The 22,590-nt window shown below is 32.8% G+C and overlaps 1 protein-coding gene, 2 long non-coding RNA genes and 1 other non-coding gene across 15 annotated transcripts; 1 reads left to right on the top strand and 3 right to left on the bottom strand.

The window, feature by feature from the left end:
* Positions 1-1,852: 1,852 nt before the first annotated feature.
* On the bottom strand, positions 1,853-2,954 carry LOC135266355 (uncharacterized). Of its 3 annotated transcripts, XR_010334363.1 has the most exons (4): positions 2,902-2,916; positions 2,273-2,856; positions 2,004-2,215; positions 1,853-1,947 (listed from the first exon to the last, which is right to left on the bottom strand). It is a non-coding gene; the product is annotated as an uncharacterized LOC135266355 (long non-coding RNA). The 3 variants fall into 3 exon arrangements; XR_010334362.1 differs by lacking the exon at positions 2,902-2,916 and adding an exon at positions 2,940-2,954 and having other exon boundaries at positions 2,004-2,856; XR_010334361.1 differs by having other exon boundaries at positions 2,004-2,856.
* A 6,408-nt stretch (positions 2,955-9,362) lies between these two features.
* Positions 9,363-12,225, bottom strand: LOC100142351 (uncharacterized). Of its 7 annotated transcripts, none has more exons than XR_010334354.1 (5): positions 11,704-12,225; positions 11,474-11,647; positions 9,550-11,404; positions 9,440-9,493; positions 9,363-9,377 (listed from the first exon to the last, which is right to left on the bottom strand). It is a non-coding gene; the product is annotated as an uncharacterized LOC100142351 (transcript). The 7 variants fall into 7 exon arrangements; XR_010334355.1 differs by lacking the exon at positions 9,363-9,377 and having other exon boundaries at positions 9,479-9,493; positions 9,550-9,642; positions 9,800-11,404; XR_010334357.1 differs by lacking the exon at positions 9,363-9,377 and having other exon boundaries at positions 9,479-9,493; positions 9,550-9,942; positions 9,992-11,404.
* Positions 12,226-12,662: 437 nt separating this feature from the next.
* On the top strand, positions 12,663-16,727 carry LOC135266266 (uncharacterized protein K02A2.6-like). The gene has a single exon (XM_064356598.1). It carries the CDS (start codon positions 12,663-12,665, stop codon positions 16,725-16,727), a length of 4,065 nt encoding a protein of 1,354 aa, XP_064212668.1.
* A 376-nt stretch (positions 16,728-17,103) lies between these two features.
* On the bottom strand, positions 17,104-21,757 carry LOC135265259 (uncharacterized). Of its 4 annotated transcripts, none has more exons than XR_010334350.1 (4): positions 21,255-21,757; positions 20,998-21,198; positions 17,164-20,928; positions 17,104-17,118 (listed from the first exon to the last, which is right to left on the bottom strand). It is a non-coding gene; the product is annotated as an uncharacterized LOC135265259 (long non-coding RNA). The 4 variants fall into 4 exon arrangements; XR_010334351.1 differs by having other exon boundaries at positions 17,202-20,928; XR_010334353.1 differs by lacking the exon at positions 17,104-17,118 and having other exon boundaries at positions 20,516-20,928; positions 21,255-21,466; positions 21,538-21,723.
* Positions 21,758-22,590: the final 833 nt, after the last annotated feature.

Raw genomic sequence — 22,590 nt, 5'->3', positions numbered from 1 at the left:
AAATGTATTGATTAAATGATGAGCTTAATTACAGTATTTTTTTAAGAATGATCAATAATTTTATTTGGAATTCTAATACTTTTGACTTACGAATAAATTTTTTGTTTATTAAGCATAATCCTCCGTGCTTGTCGTATTAAATAATTTTCATCAAAGTGTTGATGACAAATATATCCTACTGTGGGGATTTCTCGTTTTAAAATATATTCCCACTTTTTTAAGTCTTCATTGCTCTACAAAGGACATAACATTTCAAAATAATAAACACCTTCTAATTTATACTCTCGGGATAGGGAAGAATGTTGAGTTTTTACTTTCTCCTTTTGAAGATAAACATATGCAGCATGTTTTAGGCATTTTGCAAACCTTTAATAAACTTCTCTGCTGCAACTTTTGACTATGACTTCTACACAACTTCACTTACAAATGATAGCAGACAACTCTATACATAATTATATTTTAATAGCAATTACTATAAATATGAAATCTGTTTTAATAACTTACTTCAAAAGGCCAGGGTTGTTTTATTTTTATATTTCTTCGTAGTAATTTCGTATAAAATAAGAAATCATAGTAATTAATAAAGTTATTAATATTTTTATTCAAAACTACAGGAAGAAATTAATTACAATTGGGTGTAAGTCTCTTACGTATGTAAGTGTGTGAACTTGTCTTTGGGAGCCACTTCTTGTGAAAATTTTACATACACAAGTGTATTAAAATTACACTGAAAACACAAATCATCACAAAATATCAGTTTGATGTGCCCGTCACTCAATTAAAGACCGATAATAGTATCACTATCTTCCTTTTTTCAGTAAATTGAATCTTATCTGCCAAAATGCTACTGTCACTGAAATCAAATTTGAAGCATTTTTGAAATTCAAAATTGTGATCGGTAATAAGGATACCTTTACATCAAATTCAAAAAGCGCTATCTAATGGCCAATGTATGAAATGGTTCCCGACCTCGTCAGTTCGTTCCAGTTTAAAACAAATGAAGGGAGTTGGAGCACCATACTTTCTAACACCACCCACAGTATAATCGAATTACCAGAGATACTAAAACTAAAGAACTTTTAAATAAAATAGAAACAAAAGAATTTGGTGTTGTTTATGATAAGAGAGTTATTCTAAAAAACTTTGACACAATACCGTTTGGATATTAATCCTTTTCGTTGTCAATTATTAATAATAAATCAATTGGAAACTATAATAAATTAATAATCCTTTTTTTTTACTAAATAGGTAATGAATAATTTTTTGAATCACATGAAAAACCTTATATCTCTATAATTCGGTTTTTATTTTCATAACTTCAACACTTTCTGATTTATCCATTATTCTAATTAATAATTTTTCTGGCGGCAGTGGGTACATTTCCCATAAAAATCCGATTATTCGAATTTCTTTATCTTCCAGGTGCGACCCCCCTATTTCCAGTGTGTCTTCAGTGGTGAATACAGGGTGAGCGGAGTCGCACAATTTGACGTACAAGTGTTGAAAGATTTGACAAAAAGATTCAGTTGATAAGTTCCATGACTTCAATCGGTCTTCATTCTCCTTAGCAAATTTTGTAAATCTAACTTTTCTTGAAATATTTTGATCCAACTTTTTGACATTATCGAACGAGTCAATGAAACTTCTTACTTGCACGAGTTTCAAATGTTTTAAGTTTTCCCAGTTGGCAGCTGACTAAAAGGTAGCAATGAAAATTTACTTTAATTAAATCAATACCAAACAATCCAAATGACGTTAACTTACAAGTTCTGTTTTCAGCTTATCAAGTTGGTGCTCATGGTCTTTTTTTAGTAACTCCAACTCATTGCCTTTTAGTAACTCCAACTCATTGCTTAACTCCAACTCATGCTTATGGCACAATTCAAGTATTTGTCTATCCTTAGAGTCTAATTTCAAGTCCTTTAGAATGTCTTCAAATCTTGTTGGCTGAAAATGCATTATATTATTTGTAGGTATAATTCATAAACAATTGAAAAATTTACCATGATTTTTCTCGCTTTCGTGAACCTAGATCAAGAGACTTCTTAAAACTTCCCCTTTGAAAATGACGTGTAGCTCGACACACTCGACAAATGAAATACACGTGCTTTCACTGCTTTCCAACAATTGCGCCACCTTCACAGGCAATAATCCGAGAAGCCGATCAGCTGATCGTGGAGACGCGTTTATTTACCTTACAACACAACAACTGACACTACAATTATTGTTTTTGAATTATTTCTTTACGTTATTAATTATTTTCGGTAATTACAGTTCATTTCTTACTTGATAATGAAAACACCATCAAAACATAACCAAAAACATTTGGCAGTACTGACAATCATCAGTTGTGGGGGGGGGGTGATTAACAAAGTGGTAGGGGAAGAAAGATCAGGTTTAATTTAATTGTCGGGCTACAGCGATTTTAAAAGTCTAGTATCAAGTCACAGATTTCAAGTAGACAATTAGATAAATGAGTAAAGAAAACAGCTGATGGTGACAGACTGACAGATCAGATTGTACGTAGAATTGCCAATGCCAACATGAAAAATAAAATTGCGTGTAATATTGGTTGCATACCAATCGAGTCAATAATTTTAATAGCTACATATATCACATTTTTTTAGAAATCATAAAAAATAAAAAAGAATACGGTCCCAGGGTATATGTATAACAATAAAAGAATACTGGGTTGTTTCCTATATTTTTGGCATAAAAAATCTGGCTCACATTTTACATTTTTTTCAACAAAAACCACAGATTCAGTTTTGTTACGTCTGGCTCACATTTTCAACGGGGGTGTTTTCACGATTTTTTCTGCTTTTCTGTTTACCCTTGAAATTCGGGGTGTTTTACCTTAAAAAGTGCTGTGTGGTTAAGGGGTCACTGCTTTTTATTTACCCTTGAAAATCGGGGTGTTTTGCTTGATATTTTTTTACTTTCAAAATGTGCATTTGGGGGGTCCACCTAGGGGGTCTGATCTAGAAACGGATTCCATGTCGGGGGCACGGGCCCAGAATGGGACACATGGCGGAGGCCGACAGGGCGGCCACGAGCATATGCAACCACACCGCGATGCCGAATCGCACAATTATTACTATCGAGACTGCAATTTGGCGAATTGGTGGCTGGAGAACAAATGGACTTGTTTGAGGGTGGCACTGCATACAAGCTCTCCCAGTGTAAAAAATAAAGTCTGCTCTCATTTAACAAACACCATGTACTTACCTACAATACATTCCTACCCGTCACAGTAATAAAATTAAATGTAAATAGTTGTCGGATTTTTTGAAAAAAACTCAAGTCAAAGTTGACAATATAGCTGCAGTTAACATATAACAAAATTTCAGAAATGGTCAATAGTTGACTGACCCTGTAATTATTTTATTCTTTTTTCTTATCCAGCAAATCAGTCTTTATTACTTTACCTCCTTAATTATAACTTTACTTGTTTTGAAAAAAATCGATAACAAATTTTGAAAAAGTAATAAAAAACTAATAAAAAAGAAAAAGTAAAATTTGTAAGTGTTTATATTTTCTCCAGTTTTTAATCTCTTTGAAAAAATTATTATGTTTTTAGTTAGTTTGAAATTAAGTTGGTAACTTTGGAATGAAATAAAGACACTAGGTATAAAATTGTACACATTTGTGTCATAGTTTCTACCTCCACATATTAGTGAAAAATTAAAAATATCAGCTCTGTTCTTTAGTTTTTTACATAGTTTTAAATCTCTGTAAATAGAAAATAAAATGACAAAAAAAGTACAGTCCTGTATCGCTATTTTACTGTACAGTCGATCTTTAGAGAATATTTAAAGTTAAAGAATCTATGGTTTTGTATTAAATTTACCACTAATTTGGTAGTACATGCTGTACCTATGTTATTTAGTGACAATAATTAAATCACTGACTGGAAAAAGGATGTCTGGAAAGGAGAAATGTCTAGTCATACTACTGTGTATTCTCACAAAGGATTTAAATATTTAAAGGATTTTTTTTATTTAAGTAGATACATAATTTTTTTTTGGTATTTTGAGTATTCTCAGAGGTCGTAATTCAACCTTCAGTTCATCAAAGGCAAGCATCTGTGGTTCGACTACACAAAAAATAAACACTTATTTATAATTTTTATTATTATTATTATTATTATTATTATTATTATTAAACGCCGTCGTGAACTAATCCATGTAAATTGAAAGATTTGTTTAATTTCTGTTGTTTAAAGTACTGTGCCTTTTTGGTAAAAGGAGTGCATCTATCTACTGTAAAAATTTTACGTTTTTACTCGAATTTTTATAAATACTTATTAATAATTGATCTGACGTGATGGACTGTATGTCATAAAATTTTAACGTTTTTAGGGCATTAGATAAGTACTACAAGTTTCTCTAAGTTTTTCTGAAGTTTTTTGATGAACCATTAAAATATTTATGTAAATAATTTTGCACAAAATTTATGGATACAAATTTTGTGTATCACCTATATACATGCTGACGTTTTGCAGCTTTTTTTTTGGAAGAGCTTGCTCAGTTTTTTTTTTTTTGAAAAAGCAAATTTATTGTAAAATTCTCTTCATTAAATTCAAAAATAATTGAAAAATCAAATAGGGTCAGCTTGAAAGAAGAACGGTTGCAGTTGCATTCGAAAAGTTAAAATATGAATTATTCTCTTAATAAAACTTGTATATTTTTTCATTCTATAAAAAATAAAAACATTAACAGTTGAGTATTTCTTACTGATTAGTGATTCATGATTTGATACTCAAATTGCAAAAGGCTAAATAACTATTACCTACAACTTGAACTTTGCTTCTTAAAATGGTTAAAACCTTATTTTTCTAGTATTCTCAGTTTTTGTGTAATACATTTTTATAAAGAAGTAGAAACCTAGTATTAGAAACGATCAATAAAAGTTTCTAAAGATGTTTTATTAAAAAATACTTTAGTTTTGTATTGTAAACTGAAAAATTCTATTAATTTTCGAGCCTTGGAATCTGATAAAAACAAATCAGTAAATGTGTCTGCTTTTAATTTCACTCTTTTTATCAATTTTCTCTGAAATTTTAAACTATTCTTTGTTTTTATTTAGTTTATTTGTATGAAGTACAACCCAGTTCTAGCTCAAGTTCTCTAAAAATTCAAGGGAGTTTCAAAAATTAAATCAAAATACCTGAAAAGTTCTTTGTAAAGTCACCAAACATGCACTAGATTTTTAAATTTCTCTTTTCTTTTCTAAGATATCTTTTAAAAATTACTGCAGGTATTTAAGAAGTTTTTGTTTTAGAAAAAATATTGCCATTATTACATTTTTTCGTAAAACATGTACTTGTGTTGCTGTGTTTTTTTGACGAAGTTACTTTTTTGGGTCTAGTTACAGAAACAAAATTGGTTTAATCGACTAGTTTCCTACTAAATCTGTTTGTTTTTTGTTACTGTTGTTTTTTCTTTTTGTTTTTTATTACTTTGTAGAAAAGCTTGTTTTCTTGACTAGCTTTTACTTTGCTCTCAAAATTTCTCTTTAATTTGTTTTTGGTCGTATCATTGTTTTTTTTGTTTCTATGGTAACTAATATTTTTTTAGTTTTTTCTTATTTTTACTTGTTTATCTATTCTCACTAAATCCTTATTCGATTGGCGTGTCGTCTTCAAGTTATTTTCCTTTGTTAGATTTTTTAGCTCTTTATTTTTTGTTTATAAGTAAGACATAAGAAAACAAGGAAGTGTTTGGCTATACATAAAGTCCGTTTCAAATTGTCAAAGTATAAATACTACTATAAAGGCCCCTTCAGCACACAACACCTTTTAAGCATTTTGACCTTGTTTTCAAAGGTATGTTTAAGAAAAGCAAAACTATATGGGCTTGTTCGGCACACACCATTTTTTATCAGATCTACCCCGTTTTTCAAGGTACCTTTGTTAAAAGTTAAAATTCGCTTTTTGCCCTGTTTTTCTATTGGGCCACTTGAGCACAAAAATGAAGTGCACACAAGGGAGACAAAAAAATTAGTACACAGTATGATGATGTATGATATATGGTGTCACAACTCCCTTTAATTCCCCATATAAAAATGTCAACTGAACGCAATGCTAGCAACTGGCAAGGTCGGGAACTTTTTTCAACATTGTTCAGCAGATGGAGCTGTTCTACAAATTTTTGACTAATTTTCAAACTTACGTCATATTGACACAACATATTAAATTCTGTGGTCTAAGGCTGTTTACGGTGTTTACGACTATCTACGAACCTGTGCCAGGAATTATATTAGTTAATGAATCACAAGTATGATCTTTAAAGTGGAATTGATTTATTTAGCAGTAAAATGGTTTCAATACAATAATCTCTTGAATAGTCTGTACAAACGGTAGTTGCACTTGATTTTCGAAAGTGTTAGAATACAGCAACGCTTATCACCATAGTCAAAATGGTTTTGAACTATGTACTACTTGTAGGTGTGTAGAAAAAGCTTCAATCCATCGAGTGTAACCGTCTTTGCAAGCAAGCTCATTTGCATACAGGAATCAGCCTTGTTTCAATTTTAACTGAAATGAGACAATACATTCAGTAAAATAAAGAAATATTGTAGAAATTTAAAACTAACCAGACTTTCAAGTGAACTTCTTTTGTGATGACAAATATGGGTAATTAGTGAAATTAACACAATTTGGCCATTTTTGCAAAGTGTTTAGATTTGCTTTCGCTGGATCGTTTTTTGGCTTCTTTTTTACACGTTAAATTTAGTCTCAGAACAATGAACTTATGAACAATCTCGTTCATTAGAGTTTCTGCATGTACCGAACATCCAAGTTTATTTCTGAACTGATAATTTTTTAGAATTTCGGTAATTTTGTAAAGAGTATTTTGTCGTAATTCGTTTTTAAAGATGTCACTAAGTAAAATTTCGAGTTCTTGAAGAAAATAATATAAATACTCTGCCGGAAATGTTAAATAGCCTCTGCTTTTTTCTTTTATAATTGAATTAAAATTTTCGACCCCTTTTCCAATAATGAATTGCTTACATTCGTCACATTCGATTTTTTTATATTGTTTTGCCAAATAACCACAAACATAAGCAAAGGCTTCGTTATTATCATTAAAAGTTTCAACATGCGGCATTGATTCGTTATCATCTGATAGATGATTAAATGTTAAGTTGAATTTTGTTTTCTTGTCGATTCCTAATACAGCATTTTCATTATCATTTACACTTATTAAAGTTTTTAACATTTCCCCTCCTGATATGTTACTGCCCCGAGGAGGTTTTACAAGTGAATATAGGGACATTAAACGAAAAATTTGGCCGATTTGTAAAGATTCTGCATGATTATTGCATCCTCCAGCTGCGCGCATCATTCCAAAGAAGTGCTAAAATTTTGTTTTTTTTATACTCTGTTCAAGTGAATAAAAGCGTTATTACTTCAAGAGTCTTGATTAAGTCTCGTTGTCATTAAGTATTTAAATCCCAAAGCATGTAAATATTTTAATAAATTTAAGGTCGCCGAAATTGTAGCTCTCATGCCATCAAATGTAGATTTAGATATAAAATTTTGTTTGGGTGAACACTGCTCCCATAGATCTAAATAAATCAAAAATCCTTCCAAATCCTAAAAATAATAAGCTCATTAAACCTAGTTAACATGTGTGTATACCTACATATTCATTAAAAATACAAACTATTAAAAACTGTGATATGTATTATTCTTTAACTGTGTTTATTTATTTGTACTTACCTTGTAATCTTCTGAATCATATTTCAGAGCTTTACTGGGTAAAGAAGAGTTCATAATATCTATAATTTTATTTACACGTTCACAGAATTTTGAAGTTGGTTCCGAATCAAATAAACCTGGTACTTCATTGGCGTAAGATCTTAAAGCTAGAGCTACGCTATTGCTAAAAAGCTAAAATAAACGGTAAACGGAAATATATCACAAGAGGTACGAATTTTACTTGGAAAGCTAATTTTGCGGACATTTTTTCATAATTTTTTGGCCAAATGTGTTTATACGATAGTTTAAATCCAATTTTAAATTCATATTTTAATTCATGTTTATATAAGATATCAAAATGAGAATGTTTCACAATTCCTTCAGGCGTCTTAAAAAAGAGCAATGCAATGCATTATGGAAAGATAAACATGTAATATTCTTACTATAAACTCCTTTTTTGATATTAATAAATTGCGTAAACATTTGATCAAATGCGGCCAGTCTGAAGCAAATCTAAGCAATCGTCCTTTGTCAACTGGGTGAACACACCACGGACGCAATGGGTCCTCTATTCCAAATTCTTTCCACATAGACCGATTCCAAGCAGCCCCATCGCTTGTTACCGCGTCAATGTAGAGCCCGGCATTTTCGCAATGGAGAATACATTCAAGCACTAATTTCGCTTGAACAGCACCCGTAACATTTCCCTTTGACAAAAAACATCCTAGTGCTTGAATAGATTTTCCGGCAAAAGGTTGAAACATCAGTACTAGGGCAATCTCCCAAACTGTCTCTGTCTTTTTCGGGAGTGTATTCCCCTAAATTCACAAAGCCCAGTAACTCCATTTTTGTCTTGTCAAAATGCTTTGATGGAGAAATTTTACATTCATCCAATAAAAGACATCCGTGTTTTTCCCACTCTTTCATAAATTTAGTTTTTTCTTTTAAAACATCAAATAATTTTGTTTTAAAACCAAAATTGCCGTCAATTTTTTTTATATAATTTAATAATGTGTTATGGCAAGGTAATGGCATAAGTTTTTCTCTTCTCATATGCTCATATAATTTGGGGCTTTTTATTCTCATTAGAAGACAAGTATATACCCAATTTTGTGTGTATCGTACCCCATGCTTATTTTTTTGGGAAGTTTCTAAACAGGTTGAAACTAATTCTTTTTGTTGTTCTGGTAGATTTCCAATAAAGTGTTCTAATTTATAAATATTTACTTCTTGCTTTCTTTTTGTGGCCACCAAATCTCTCAATTTTGATTTTTGTTTCTTAATATAGAAAAATTTATTTTTATATGCACTTGTCTTCAATTTCTTTGCATGATATTTTTTAACAGCAACTTTGTTTATCAACTCTTGTAGTAACTCAGGACTTGTAATCACTTTATGTTTTGGATAAAAAATTTTAATGTTATTTATATAAACTCGTGGACGTAGGGCTCTATCTATGGTTATGGACTTTTCAATTTCAGGATGTAATGAGTTGTGGCATTTAACAAGTAATTTAGAATATATTATATACTTTTCGTTTTTGTGAACCGCCCATTCAGGTGGCAAAAGCATAATTATTTTGTTGGTCAAAATGCCTTCAAAAAGGGATGAAATATTCATATTTTTGGTGATTAAATTATTAAGTAATTTGGAATTTGTACCACAAATATTTCTGAAATTGATTGAAATTGAAGAAAGATTTATAATTTAAATTTCTTTTTAGATGGCACTTACGAATTACTATCTGTTATCACTTGAATGTTAGACAATGCAGGAGGATTGGAAAATCTGAAATTCGCAAAAGAAATGTTGTTGAAATTGCATGGATTGTATGTGGCACTTACTGATTATACTCTGTTGTGTTTTTAACATGTTCACCATGGTGTTCATCACCATCACGGACGACTGGTGTATAACTTTGAAACTCTAATTCAACACTTTAAGGAGATATAAAAGGTTTTAAAATGTAATAAAGATTTATTGAAAATATATAAGCTTCCAAGTAAATGTATTGATTAAATGATGAGCTTAATTACAGTATTTTTTTAAGAATGATCAATAATTTTATTTGGAATTCTAATACTTTTGACTTACGAATAAATTTTTTGTTTATTAAGCATAATCCTCCGTGCTTGTCGTATTAAATAATTTTCATCAAAGTGTTGATGACAAATATATCCTACTGTGGGGATTTCTCGTTTTAAAATATATTCCCACTTTTTTAAGTCTTCATTGCTCTACAAAGGACATAACATTTCAAAATAATAAACACCTTCTAATTTATACTCTCGGGATAGGGAAGAATGTTGAGTTTTTACTTTCTCCTTTTGAAGATAAACATATGCAGCATGTTTTAGGCATTTTGCAAACCTTTAATAAACTTCTCTGCTGCAACTTTTGACTATGACTTCTACACAACTTCACTTACAAATGATAGCAGACAACTCTATACATAATTATATTTTAATAGCAATTACTATAAATATGAAATCTGTTTTAATAACTTACTTCAAAAGGCCAGGGTTGTTTTATTTTTATATTTCTTCGTAGTAATTTCGTATAAAATAAGAAATCATAGTAATTAATAAAGTTATTAATATTTTTATTCAAAACTACAGGAAGAAATTAATTACAATTGGGTGTAAGTCTCTTACGTATGTAAGTGTGTGAACTTGTCTTTGGGAGCCACTTCTTGTGAAAATTTTACATACACAAGTGTATTAAAATTACACTGAAAACACAAATCATCACAAAATATCAGTTTGATGTGCCCGTCACTCAATTAAAGACCGATAATAGTATCACTATCTTCCTTTTTTCAGTAAATTGAATCTTATCTGCCAAAATGCTACTGTCACTGAAATCAAATTTGAAGCATTTTTGAAATTCAAAATTGTGATCGGTAATAAGGATACCTTTACATCAAATTCAAAAAGCGCTATCTAATGGCCAATGTATGAAATGGTTCCCGACCTCGTCAGTTCGTTCCAGTTTAAAACAAATGAAGGGAGTTGGAGCACCATACTTTCTAACACCACCCACAGTATAATCGAATTACCAGAGATACTAAAACTAAAGAACTTTTAAATAAAATAGAAACAAAAGAATTTGGTGTTGTTTATGATAAGAGAGTTATTCTAAAAAACTTTGACACAATACCGTTTGGATATTAATCCTTTTCGTTGTCAATTATTAATAATAAATCAATTGGAAACTATAATAAATTAATAATCCTTTTTTTTTACTAAATAGGTAATGAATAATTTTTTGAATCACATGAAAAACCTTATATCTCTATAATTCGGTTTTTATTTTCATAACTTCAACACTTTCTGATTTATCCATTATTCTAATTAATAATTTTCCTGGCGGCAGTGGGTACATTTCCCATAAAAATCCGATTATTCGAATTTCTTTATCTTCCAGGTGCGACCCCCCTATTTCCAGTGTGTCTTCAGTGGTGAATACAGGGTGAGCGGAGTCGCACAATTTGACGTACAAGTGTTGAAAGATTTGACAAAAAGATTCAGTTGATAAGTTCCATGACTTCAATCGGTCTTCATTCTCCTTAGCAAATTTTGTAAATCTAACTTTTCTTGAAATATTTTGATCCAACTTTTTGACATTATCGAACGAGTCAATGAAACTTCTTACTTGCACGAGTTTCAAATGTTTTAAGTTTTCCCAGTTGGCAGCTGACTAAAAGGTAGCAATGAAAATTTACTTTAATTAAATCAATACCAAACAATCCAAATGACGTTAACTTACAAGTTCTGTTTTCAGCTTATCAAGTTGGTGCTCATGGTCTTTTTTTAGTAACTCCAACTCATTGCCTTTTTTTAGTAACTCCAACTCCAACTCATGCTTATGGCACAATTCAAGTATTTGTCTATCCTTAGAGTCTAATTTCAAGTCCTTTAGAATGTCTTCAAATCTTGTTGGCTGAAAATGCATTATATTATTTGTAGGTATAATTCATAAACAATTGAAAAATTTACCATGATTTTTCTCGCTTTCGTGAACCTAGATCAAGAGACTTCTTAAAACTTCCCCTTTGAAAATGACGTGTAGCTCGACACACTCGACAAATGAAATACACGTGCTTTCACTGCTTTCCAACAATTGCGCCACCTTCACAGGCAATAATCCGAGAAGCCGATCAGCTGATCGTGGAGACGCGTTTATTTACCTTACAACACAACAACTGACACTACAATTATTGTTTTTGAATTATTTCTTTACGTTATTAATTATTTTCGGTAATTACAGTTCATTTCTTACTTGATAATGAAAACACCATCAAAACATAACCAAAAACATTTGGCAGTACTGACAATCATCAGTTGTGGGGGGGGGGTGATTAACAAAGTGGTAGGGGAAGAAAGATCAGGTTTAATTTAATTGTCGGGCTACAGCGATTTTAAAAGTCTAGTATCAAGTCACAGATTTCAAGTAGACAATTAGATAAATGAGTAAAGAAAACAGCTGATGGTGACAGACTGACAGATCAGATTGTACGTAGAATTGCCAATGCCAACATGAAAAATAAAATTGCGTGTAATATTGGTTGCATACCAATCGAGTCAATAATTTTAATAGCTACATATATCACATTTTTTTAGAAATCATAAAAAATAAAAAAGAATACGGTCCCAGGGTATATGTATAACAATAAAAGAATACTGGGTTGTTTCCTATATTTTTGGCATGTTAGGTTGGCAACTCTCACGTGGGCGACACGGGAGTTGGAGGGGGTTTTTTTGGCAGAGTTAGTTAGTTAGGTTATGTCGCAGAAGGGGCCTGGACGCACCCTCAATGCTCCGGGATATTAGTCAATAAACAGTTATAAGGTTGAATGGTCTAATTACAACTAACCTAACATGGTGTCAGTGTTTTAAAATCCGAATCCCGCTCGTGTTACAAATTGTGAGTGTAAAAAACCACCACAACTATCACGATGGATGCACTTCAGGCACAAGTGGCCGAGTTGGAGCAAAAATATGCGGATCTCGTGGCACAAGCACAGGCCCGGGTTCAGGCGAGTGACACACCGTCAAAGCAGGCTCCAACGAGTAGCATCGTCTTCAGCAACTCCATTCCGATTCCGGAGAAATTTTCATTCGAAAAAGAAGATTGGCAAGTGTGGATTACACATTATGAACGTTTTAGAACAGCAACAAAACTAGACAAAAGCACACAAGCAGAGCAAATTAATAGTTTATTGTTGCATATGGGGGCGAAAGTTACAAAGTTTATGGAGGCTAAGCAGAAACAGGAAACCGATTTTCCTAGTTACAAAGCGCTGAAAGAATTCTTTGATAACGAGTTCAAAGACACTCCTAATACAATCTACGCACGAGCTAAGTTTAACAGACGTGACCAAAGGGAAGGTGAGGACGCCCAAACGTACATCGCTGACGTCATAAGCTTGGCCAAAACATGCAATTACAGAGATTTGGAGGAGGAACTCATAAGAGATCGATTAGTTGTTGGAATTCGTGATAAAAAATTGTCGGAAAATCTACAAATGAATGACAAATTGACACTTAAAACAGCAATTGACAAAATAACTCAAGTGGAGAGGATTAGAACCGAAAACAGAGAACTAAGAGTGAGAGAGGAAACGGTAAACAGAGTAGCTAGAGACAAAGCCAAGAAATTTAACCATAAATCCGTGAAATATGAAGGAAAACAGCGCAGGAGCAAAGATGGAAAGCAACAAAGTGAACATAAATTTAAAGGTTGTATAAGGTGTGGAAATTCGAACACACACAACAGGATGGAATGCCCAGCCAATGGACAAACGTGCCATAAATGTAACTTTAAAGGCCATTTTGCATCCAGATGTAAAACAAAGAACGTAAACGCAGTGGAATCTGAAACCTCAATATCAGATGATACTGATGATAGCTATGATTCGAGCTATGATTGTAGGGAGATTATCAATATTAATCGAGTAAAGTTGGACAAACCTTGGGAAGCGGTAGCGGAAATTTTTAATACAAACATTGTATTCAAAATAGATACCGGAGCCGATGAAACCATAATATCTAGCAAAGAATTCAAAGATAAACTTCAGGGGAAAGTAAAGTTACAAAGAACAAAAACAACACTGTTGGGACCCGGAAAAGGAAACCAGAGAAAATTGGAAATAAAGGGAGAGATAGTAGTTCCTCTTAAATGGGAAAATAAGATAGAAAATGTTAGATGTTTCGTCGTTGATACACCAGATAACTTACTGGGAAGACCAGCCTTACAAAAACTAGACATGATCAAATGGACTGGCAAAGAACTCGTTGCGAGTGACAGTGTTATTAGACATGTAACTAGCAGAAAAGCTGATGAAAAATTCCAACATAAGATGATGGTGAAATATCCAGAGGTGTTCAAAGGCTTGGGAACTCTTAAGAATTTTGAGTACACAATTGAAGTAAAATCAGACGCACAACCTTGGACCTTAAACACGCCTAGAAGAATTCCACTCCCCATGATGGATGTAGTAAAAAAGGAGCTGGACAAGATGATTCGCGAAGACGTTATAGAAGCCATTAATGAACCTACTGAGTGGTGTGCACCTATGGTTATTGCAGCGAAAAAGAACGGAAAAATTCGCGTGTGTTCAGACTACACCGAGCTAAACAAGTGCGTTAATCGCGAACTGTACCAATTACCGTCGGTCGATGAGACAATTTCGAAACTGAAAGACGCGAAGTGGTTTACCAAGTTAGACTTTTCCAGTGGCTTTTGGCAGCTTAAACTTTCACCGCAATCGCGCAAATATACCTGTTTTCTCACACCATTTGGCAGGTATGTCTACAAACGCATTCCATTTGGGATCACCTCAGCACCAGAAGTTTTCCAAAAAACCATCAGCGGCGTAATCGGCAAATTAAAAATGGAACACGTCCATGTTCATGCTGATGACATCCTCATCACAGGCCGCAACGAAGCTGAACATGACACAAACGTGAACAAAGTGTTAACACTCTTATCGGATCACGGCTTGACTTTAAACAAATCCAAATGTGAATTTAAAACGAACAAGACCTTATATTTAGGATACTTAATATCCGAAAATGGTGTTCAAGCCGATCCCAAAAGCGTTGAAGCCATTAATAATTATCCCGCGCCATCGTCGGTAACCGAAGTTAGAACTTTCCTCGGCATGGTTAACTATGTCTCAAAATTTATCGTTAATACTTCGGAAAAAACCCAATCATTACGTGAACTACTGCACAAGGATAAACAGTTTGTATGGACAGATAAACATCAAGCGGATTTTGAAAAACTTAAAAGTGAAATCGCATCATCGCGCGTGTTAGCCAAGTTTAGCACGGACAAAAAATCGCGAGTGTCGGCAGACGCATCGTCTTTTGGTTTAGGTGCCGTTTTAGAACAGTTACAAAGTGACGGAAATTGGAAACCTACTTATTTTTGTTCGCGTACCCTCGAACCATGCGAGCAAGCCTATGCTCAAATTGAAAAGGAAGCTCTCGCCATTACATGGGCGTGTGAAAGACTCGAAAATTTCTTACTGGGCGCTCATTTTGAAATTCATACCGACCATAAACCGTTAACAGTAATTTTGGCCACCAAAGAGCTCAACAAACTATCCAACAGGCTACAAAGATTTCGCATGCGGTTATTGAAATTTAACTATACTATAGAATACGTTCCAGGTAAAACGTTTTTCGTTCCCGATGCATTATCCAGAGCACCAATCCAAGGCAGAATTCGACACCAAGACCCACTTCTAGAAGACGTTCAAAATCTCTACATCAATTTCGTGATGCGTGAGGTCGTTACAGAAATTTGTTCAACGGAAGAAATCAAGTCTTACCAAAACAAGGACCCAACGTACAGCAAACTCAAAGAATACGTCAAAAATGGTTGGCCACAGAAACACAAAAGCGACCCGTTAGTCAGTAAATTCTTCTCTCATCAACAAGACTTAAGCATCGCTCATGACATTGTTTGCTACAAAGACCGAGTCGTCATTCCTGGTCCTCTTCAGAAGAAGTGCCTCTATGTGCTCCATGACGGACACTTCGGTATTAATAAATGTTTGGACCGGGCCAAAGCTACTGTGTGGTGGCCAGGTATCACAAGAGAGCTTAAAGAAGTCGTCGGGAAATGTGAAATTTGCATCAAACTACGCAGACCAACGGTAGATCCCATGTTACCATCCGAAGTTCCATCTAGACCGTGGCAAACAATTGGTGCCGACCTCGCAGAATATCATGAGTCAACTTACTTAGTGGTACAGGACTATTATTCCAAGTATCCTGAAATCAGAAAACTTCGCACCACCAAAGCCAAAGTTGTTATCGAGACCTTCAAAGAAATGTTTGCTAGACATGGTATACCCGAAGTTGTCCGCTCCGACAATGGCAAACAATTTGATTGTCACGAATACAGAACTTTCAGCAGAAAATATGGATTTAAGTTAATTACCAGTAGTCCCCATTACCAACAGTCAAATGGACAAGCCGAAAGTGCTGTGAAGCTGCTCAAAACGATATTGAGGAAAAATGAAGATCCATATCTTGCACTTCTTACCTACCGCAATACACCTACTAAATGTGGATTGTCACCTGCCCAACTGCTCTTTGGCAGAAACCTTCGAGACAGACTGCCAAGGTTACCTTCAGGGTTAAAACCTGCAACTATCGACCATGACACTGTCAGACAAACGTTAATCAACAATCAAGCAGAACAGAAGTCCAACTACGACAAACGACACCGAGTAACAAAAGAAGAGAAAAATCTAAAAGAAGGTGATCGCGTATGGATCATAAATATGCAAAAGGAGGGAGAAGTACAACGCAGATGTGAAGAACCAAGGTCATATTTGATCGAGACTGACGGCGGTTGCGTCAGACGAAATCGAAGACATCTTCAGCCCTTACCAGACAGAAATAATGAACCCGAACATGACCCAGAACAACCAGACGAATCAGAGGAACCAAAGAAAAGACCAATCAGAAGACCCAAAAGATACCAAGATTATTATTGTTATTGAAATATGTATATTTTGATACCTCAGGTAGTTAGTTTCATATTTAGCTTAGTTTTGTATTTAAAAGGGGGGATGTTAGGTTGGCAACTCTCACGTGGGCGACACGGGAGTTGGAGGGGGTTTTTTTGGCAGAGTTAGTTAGTTAGGTTATGTCGCAGAAGGGGCCTGGACGCACCCTCAATGCTCCGGGATATTAGTCAATAAACAGTTATAAGGTTGAATGGTCTAATTACAACTAACCTAACATGGCATAAAAAATCTGGCTCACATTTTACATTTTTTTCAACAAAAACCACAGATTCAGTTTTGTTACGTCTGGCTCACATTTTCAACGGGGGTGTTTTCACGATTTTTTCTGCTTTTCTGTTTACCCTTGAAATTCGGGGTGTTTTACCTTAAAAAGTGCTGTGTGGTTAAGGGGTCACTGCTTTTTATTTACCCTTGAAAATCGGGGTGTTTTGCTTGATATTTTTTTACTTTCAAAATGTGCATTTGGGGGGTCCACCTAGGGGGTCTGATCTAGAAACGGATTCCATGTCGGGGGCACGGGCCCAGAATGGGACACATGGCGGAGGCCGACAGGGCGGCCACGAGCATATGCAACCACACCGCGATGCCGAATCGCACAATTATTACTATCGAGACTGCAATTTGGCGAATTGGTGGCTGGAGAACAAATGGACTTGTTTGAGGGTGGCACTGCATACAAGCTCTCCCAGTGTAAAAAATAAAGTCTGCTCTCATTTAACAAACACCATGTACTTACCTACAATACATTCCTACCCGTCACAGTAATAAAATTAAATGTAAATAGTTGTCGGATTTTTTGAAAAAAACTCAAGTCAAAGTTGACAATATAGCTGCAGTTAACATATAACAAAATTTCAGAAATGGTCAATAGTTGACTGACCCTGTAATTATTTTATTCTTTTTTCTTATCCAGCAAATCAGTCTTTATTACTTTACCTCCTTAATTATAACTTTACTTGTTTTGAAAAAAATCGATAACAAATTTTGAAAAAGTAATAAAAAACTAATAAAAAAGAAAAAGTAAAATTTGTAAGTGTTTATATTTTCTCCAGTTTTTAATCTCTTTGAAAAAATTATTATGTTTTTAGTTAGTTTGAAATTAAGTTGGTAACTTTGGAATGAAATAAAGACACTAGGTATAAAATTGTACACATTTGTGTCATAGTTTCTACCTCCACATATTAGTGAAAAATTAAAAATATCAGCTCTGTTCTTTAGTTTTTTACATAGTTTTAAATCTCTGTAAATAGAAAATAAAATGACAAAAAAAGTACAGTCCTGTATCGCTATTTTACTGTACAGTCGATCTTTAGAGAATATTTAAAGTTAAAGAATCTATGGTTTTGTATTAAATTTACCACTAATTTGGTAGTACATGCTGTACCTATGTTATTTAGTGACAATAATTAAATCACTGACTGGAAAAAGGATGTCTGGAAAGGAGAAATGTCTAGTCATACTACTGTGTATTCTCACAAAGGATTTAAATATTTAAAGGATTTTTTTTATTTAAGTAGATACATAATTTTTTTTTGGTATTTTGAGTATTCTCAGAGGTCGTAATTCAACCTTCAGTTCATCAAAGGCAAGCATCTGTGGTTCGACTACACAAAAAATAAACACTTATTTATAATTTTTATTATTATTATTATTATTATTATTATTATTATTAAACGCCGTCGTGAACTAATCCATGTAAATTGAAAGATTTGTTTAATTTCTGTTGTTTAAAGTACTGTGCCTTTTTGGTAAAAGGAGTGCATCTATCTACTGTAAAAATTTTACGTTTTTACTCGAATTTTTATAAATACTTATTAATAATTGATCTGACGTGATGGACTGTATGTCATAAAATTTTAACGTTTTTAGGGCATTAGATAAGTACTACAAGTTTCTCTAAGTTTTTCTGAAGTTTTTTGATGAACCATTAAAATATTTATGTAAATAATTTTGCACAAAATTTATGGATACAAATTTTGTGTATCACCTATATACATGCTGACGTTTTGCAGCTTTTTTTTTGGAAGAGCTTGCTCAGTTTTTTTTTTTTGAAAAAGCAAATTTATTGTAAAATTCTCTTCATTAAATTCAAAAATAATTGAAAAATCAAATAGGGTCAGCTTGAAAGAAGAACGGTTGCAGTTGCATTCGAAAAGTTAAAATATGAATTATTCTCTTAATAAAACTTGTATATTTTTTCATTCTATAAAAAATAAAAACATTAACAGTTGAGTATTTCTTACTGATTAGTGATTCATGATTTGATACTCAAATTGCAAAAGGCTAAATAACTATTACCTACAACTTGAACTTTGCTTCTTAAAATGGTTAAAACCTTATTTTTCTAGTATTCTCAGTTTTTGTGTAATACATTTTTATAAAGAAGTAGAAACCTAGTATTAGAAACGATCAATAAAAGTTTCTAAAGATGTTTTATTAAAAAATACTTTAGTTTTGTATTGTAAACTGAAAAATTCTATTAATTTTCGAGCCTTGGAATCTGATAAAAACAAATCAGTAAATGTGTCTGCTTTTAATTTCACTCTTTTTATCAATTTTCTCTGAAATTTTAAACTATTCTTTGTTTTTATTTAGTTTATTTGTATGAAGTACAACCCAGTTCTAGCTCAAGTTCTCTAAAAATTCAAGGGAGTTTCAAAAATTAAATCAAAATACCTGAAAAGTTCTTTGTAAAGTCACCAAACATGCACTAGATTTTTAAATTTCTCTTTTCTTTTCTAAGATATCTTTTAAAAATTACTGCAGGTATTTAAGAAGTTTTTGTTTTAGAAAAAATATTGCCATTATTACATTTTTTCGTAAAACATGTACTTGTGTTGCTGTGTTTTTTTGACGAAGTTACTTTTTTGGGTCTAGTTACAGAAACAAAATTGGTTTAATCGACTAGTTTCCTACTAAATCTGTTTGTTTTTTGTTACTGTTGTTTTTTCTTTTTGTTTTTTATTACTTTGTAGAAAAGCTTGTTTTCTTGACTAGCTTTTACTTTGCTCTCAAAATTTCTCTTTAATTTGTTTTTGGTCGTATCATTGTTTTTTTTGTTTCTATGGTAACTAATATTTTTTTAGTTTTTTCTTATTTTTACTTGTTTATCTATTCTCACTAAATCCTTATTCGATTGGCGTGTCGTCTTCAAGTTATTTTCCTTTGTTAGATTTTTTAGCTCTTTATTTTTTGTTTATAAGTAAGACATAAGAAAACAAGGAAGTGTTTGGCTATACATAAAGTCCGTTTCAAATTGTCAAAGTATAAATACTACTATAAAGGCCCCTTCAGCACACAACACCTTTTAAGCATTTTGATCTTGTTTTCAAAGGTATGTTTAAGAAAAGCAAAACTATATGGGCTTGTTCGGCACACACCATTTTTTATCAGATCTACCCCGTTTTTCAAGGTACCTTTGTTAAAAGTTAAAATTCGCTTTTTGCCCTGTTTTTCTATTGGGCCACTTGAGCACAAAAATGAAGTGCACACAAGGGAGACAAAAAAATTAGTACACAGTATAATCGAATTGCCAGAGATACTAAAACTAAAGAACTTTTAAATAAAATAGAAACAAAAGAATTTGGTGTTGTTTATGATAAGAGAGTTATTCTAGAAAACTTTGACACAATACCGTTTGGATATTAATCCTTTTCGTTGTCAATTATTAATAATAAATCAATTGGAAACTATAATAAATTAATAATCCTTTTTTTTTACTAAATAGGTAATGAATAATTTTTTGAATCACATGAAAAACCTTATATCTCTATAATTCGGTTTTTATTTTCATAACTTCAACACTTTCTGATTTATCCATTATTCTAATTAATAATTTTTCTGGCGGCAGTGGGTACATTTCCCATAAAAATCCGATTATTCGAATTTCTTTATCTTCCAGGTGCGACCCCCCTATTTCCAGTGTGTCTTCAGTGGTGAATACAGGGTGAGCGGAGTCGCACAATTTGACGTACAAGTGTTGAAAGATTTGACAAAAAGATTCAGTTGATAAGTTCCATGACTTCAATCGGTCTTCATTCTCCTTAGCAAATTTTGTAAATCTAACTTTTCTTGAAATATTTTGATCCAACTTTTTGACATTATCGAACGAGTCAATGAAACTTCTTACTTGCACGAGTTTCAAATGTTTTAAGTTTTCCCAGTTGGCAGCTGACTAAAAGGTAGCAATGAAAATTTACTTTAATTAAATCAATACCAAACAATCCAAATGACGTTAACTTACAAGTTCTGTTTTCAGCTTATCAAGTTGGTGCTCATGGTCTTTTTTTAGTAACTCCAACTCATTGCCTTTTTTTAGTAACTCCAACTCATTGCCTTTTTTTAGTAACTCCAACTCCAACTCATGCTTATGGCACAATTCAAGTATTTGTCTATCCTTAGAGTCTAATTTCAAGTCCTTTAGAATGTCTTCAAATCTTGTTGGCTGAAAATGCATTATATTATTTGTAGGTATAATTCATAAACAATTGAAAAATTTACCATGATTTTTCTCGCTTTCGTGAACCTAGATCAAGAGACTTCTTAAAACTTCCCCTTTGAAAATGACGTGTAGCTCGACACACTCGACAAATGAAATACACGTGCTTTCACTGCTTTCCAACAATTGCGCCACCTTCACAGGCAATAATCCGAGAAGCCGATCAGCTGATCGTGGAGACGCGTTTATTTACCTTACAACACAACAACTGACACTACAATTATTGTTTTTGAATTATTTCTTTACGTTATTAATTATTTTCGGTAATTACAGTTCATTTCTTACTTGATAATGAAAACACCATCAAAACATAACCAAAAACATTTGGCAGTACTGACAATCATCAGTTGTGGGGGGGGGGGGTGATTAACAAAGTGGTAGGGGAAGAAAGATCAGGTTTAATTGTCGGGCTACAGCGATTTTCAAAGTCTAGTATCAAGTCACAGATTTCAAATAGACAATTAGATAAATGAGTAAAGAAAACAGCTGATGGTGACAGACTGACAGATCAGATTGTACCTAGAATTGCCAATGCCAACATGAAAAATAAAATTGCGTGTAATATTGGTTGCATACCAATCGAGTCAATAATTTTAATAGCTACATATATCACATTTTTTTAGAAATCATAAAAAATAAAAAAGAATACGGTCCCAGGGTATATGTATAACAATAAAAGAATACTGGGTTGTTTCCTATATTTTTGGCATAAAAAATCTGGCTCACATTTTACATTTTTTTCAACAAAAACCACAGATTCAGTTTTGTTACGTCTGGCTCACATTTTCAACGGGGGTGTTTTCACGATTTTTTCTGCTTTTCTGTTTACCCTTGAAATTCGGGGTGTTTTACCTTAAAAAGTGCTGTGTGGTTAAGGGGTCACTGCTTTTTATTTACCCTTGAAAATCGGGGTGTTTTGCTTGATATTTTTTTACTTTTTTTAACTACCTGGAAAATCGGGGTGCTTTGCTTGATATTTTTTTACTTTTTTTAACTACCTGGAAAATCGGGGTGTTTTGCTTGATATTTTTTTACTTTTTTTAACTACCTGGAAAATCGGGGTGCTTTGCTTGATATTTTTTTACTTTTTTTAACTACCTGGAAAATCGGGGTGTTTTGCTTGATATTTTTTTACTTTTTTTAACTACCTGGAAAATCGGGGTGCTTTGCTTGATATTTTTTTACTTTTTTTAACTACCTGGAAAATCGGGGTGCTTTGCTTGATATTTTTTTACTTTTTTTAACTACCAGGAAAATCTGGGTGTTTTGCTTCATATTTTTTTACTTTTTTTAACTACCTGAAAATCGGGGTGTTTTGCTTGATATTTCTTTACTTTT

Source organism: Tribolium castaneum, chromosome 5, assembly GCF_031307605.1.
Source record: "Tribolium castaneum strain GA2 chromosome 5, icTriCast1.1, whole genome shotgun sequence".
NCBI lineage: Eukaryota > Metazoa > Arthropoda > Insecta > Coleoptera > Tenebrionidae > Tribolium > Tribolium castaneum.
Note: the sequence above shows the minus strand (reverse complement) of the source record. Positions and strands in the feature narration are given on the sequence as shown.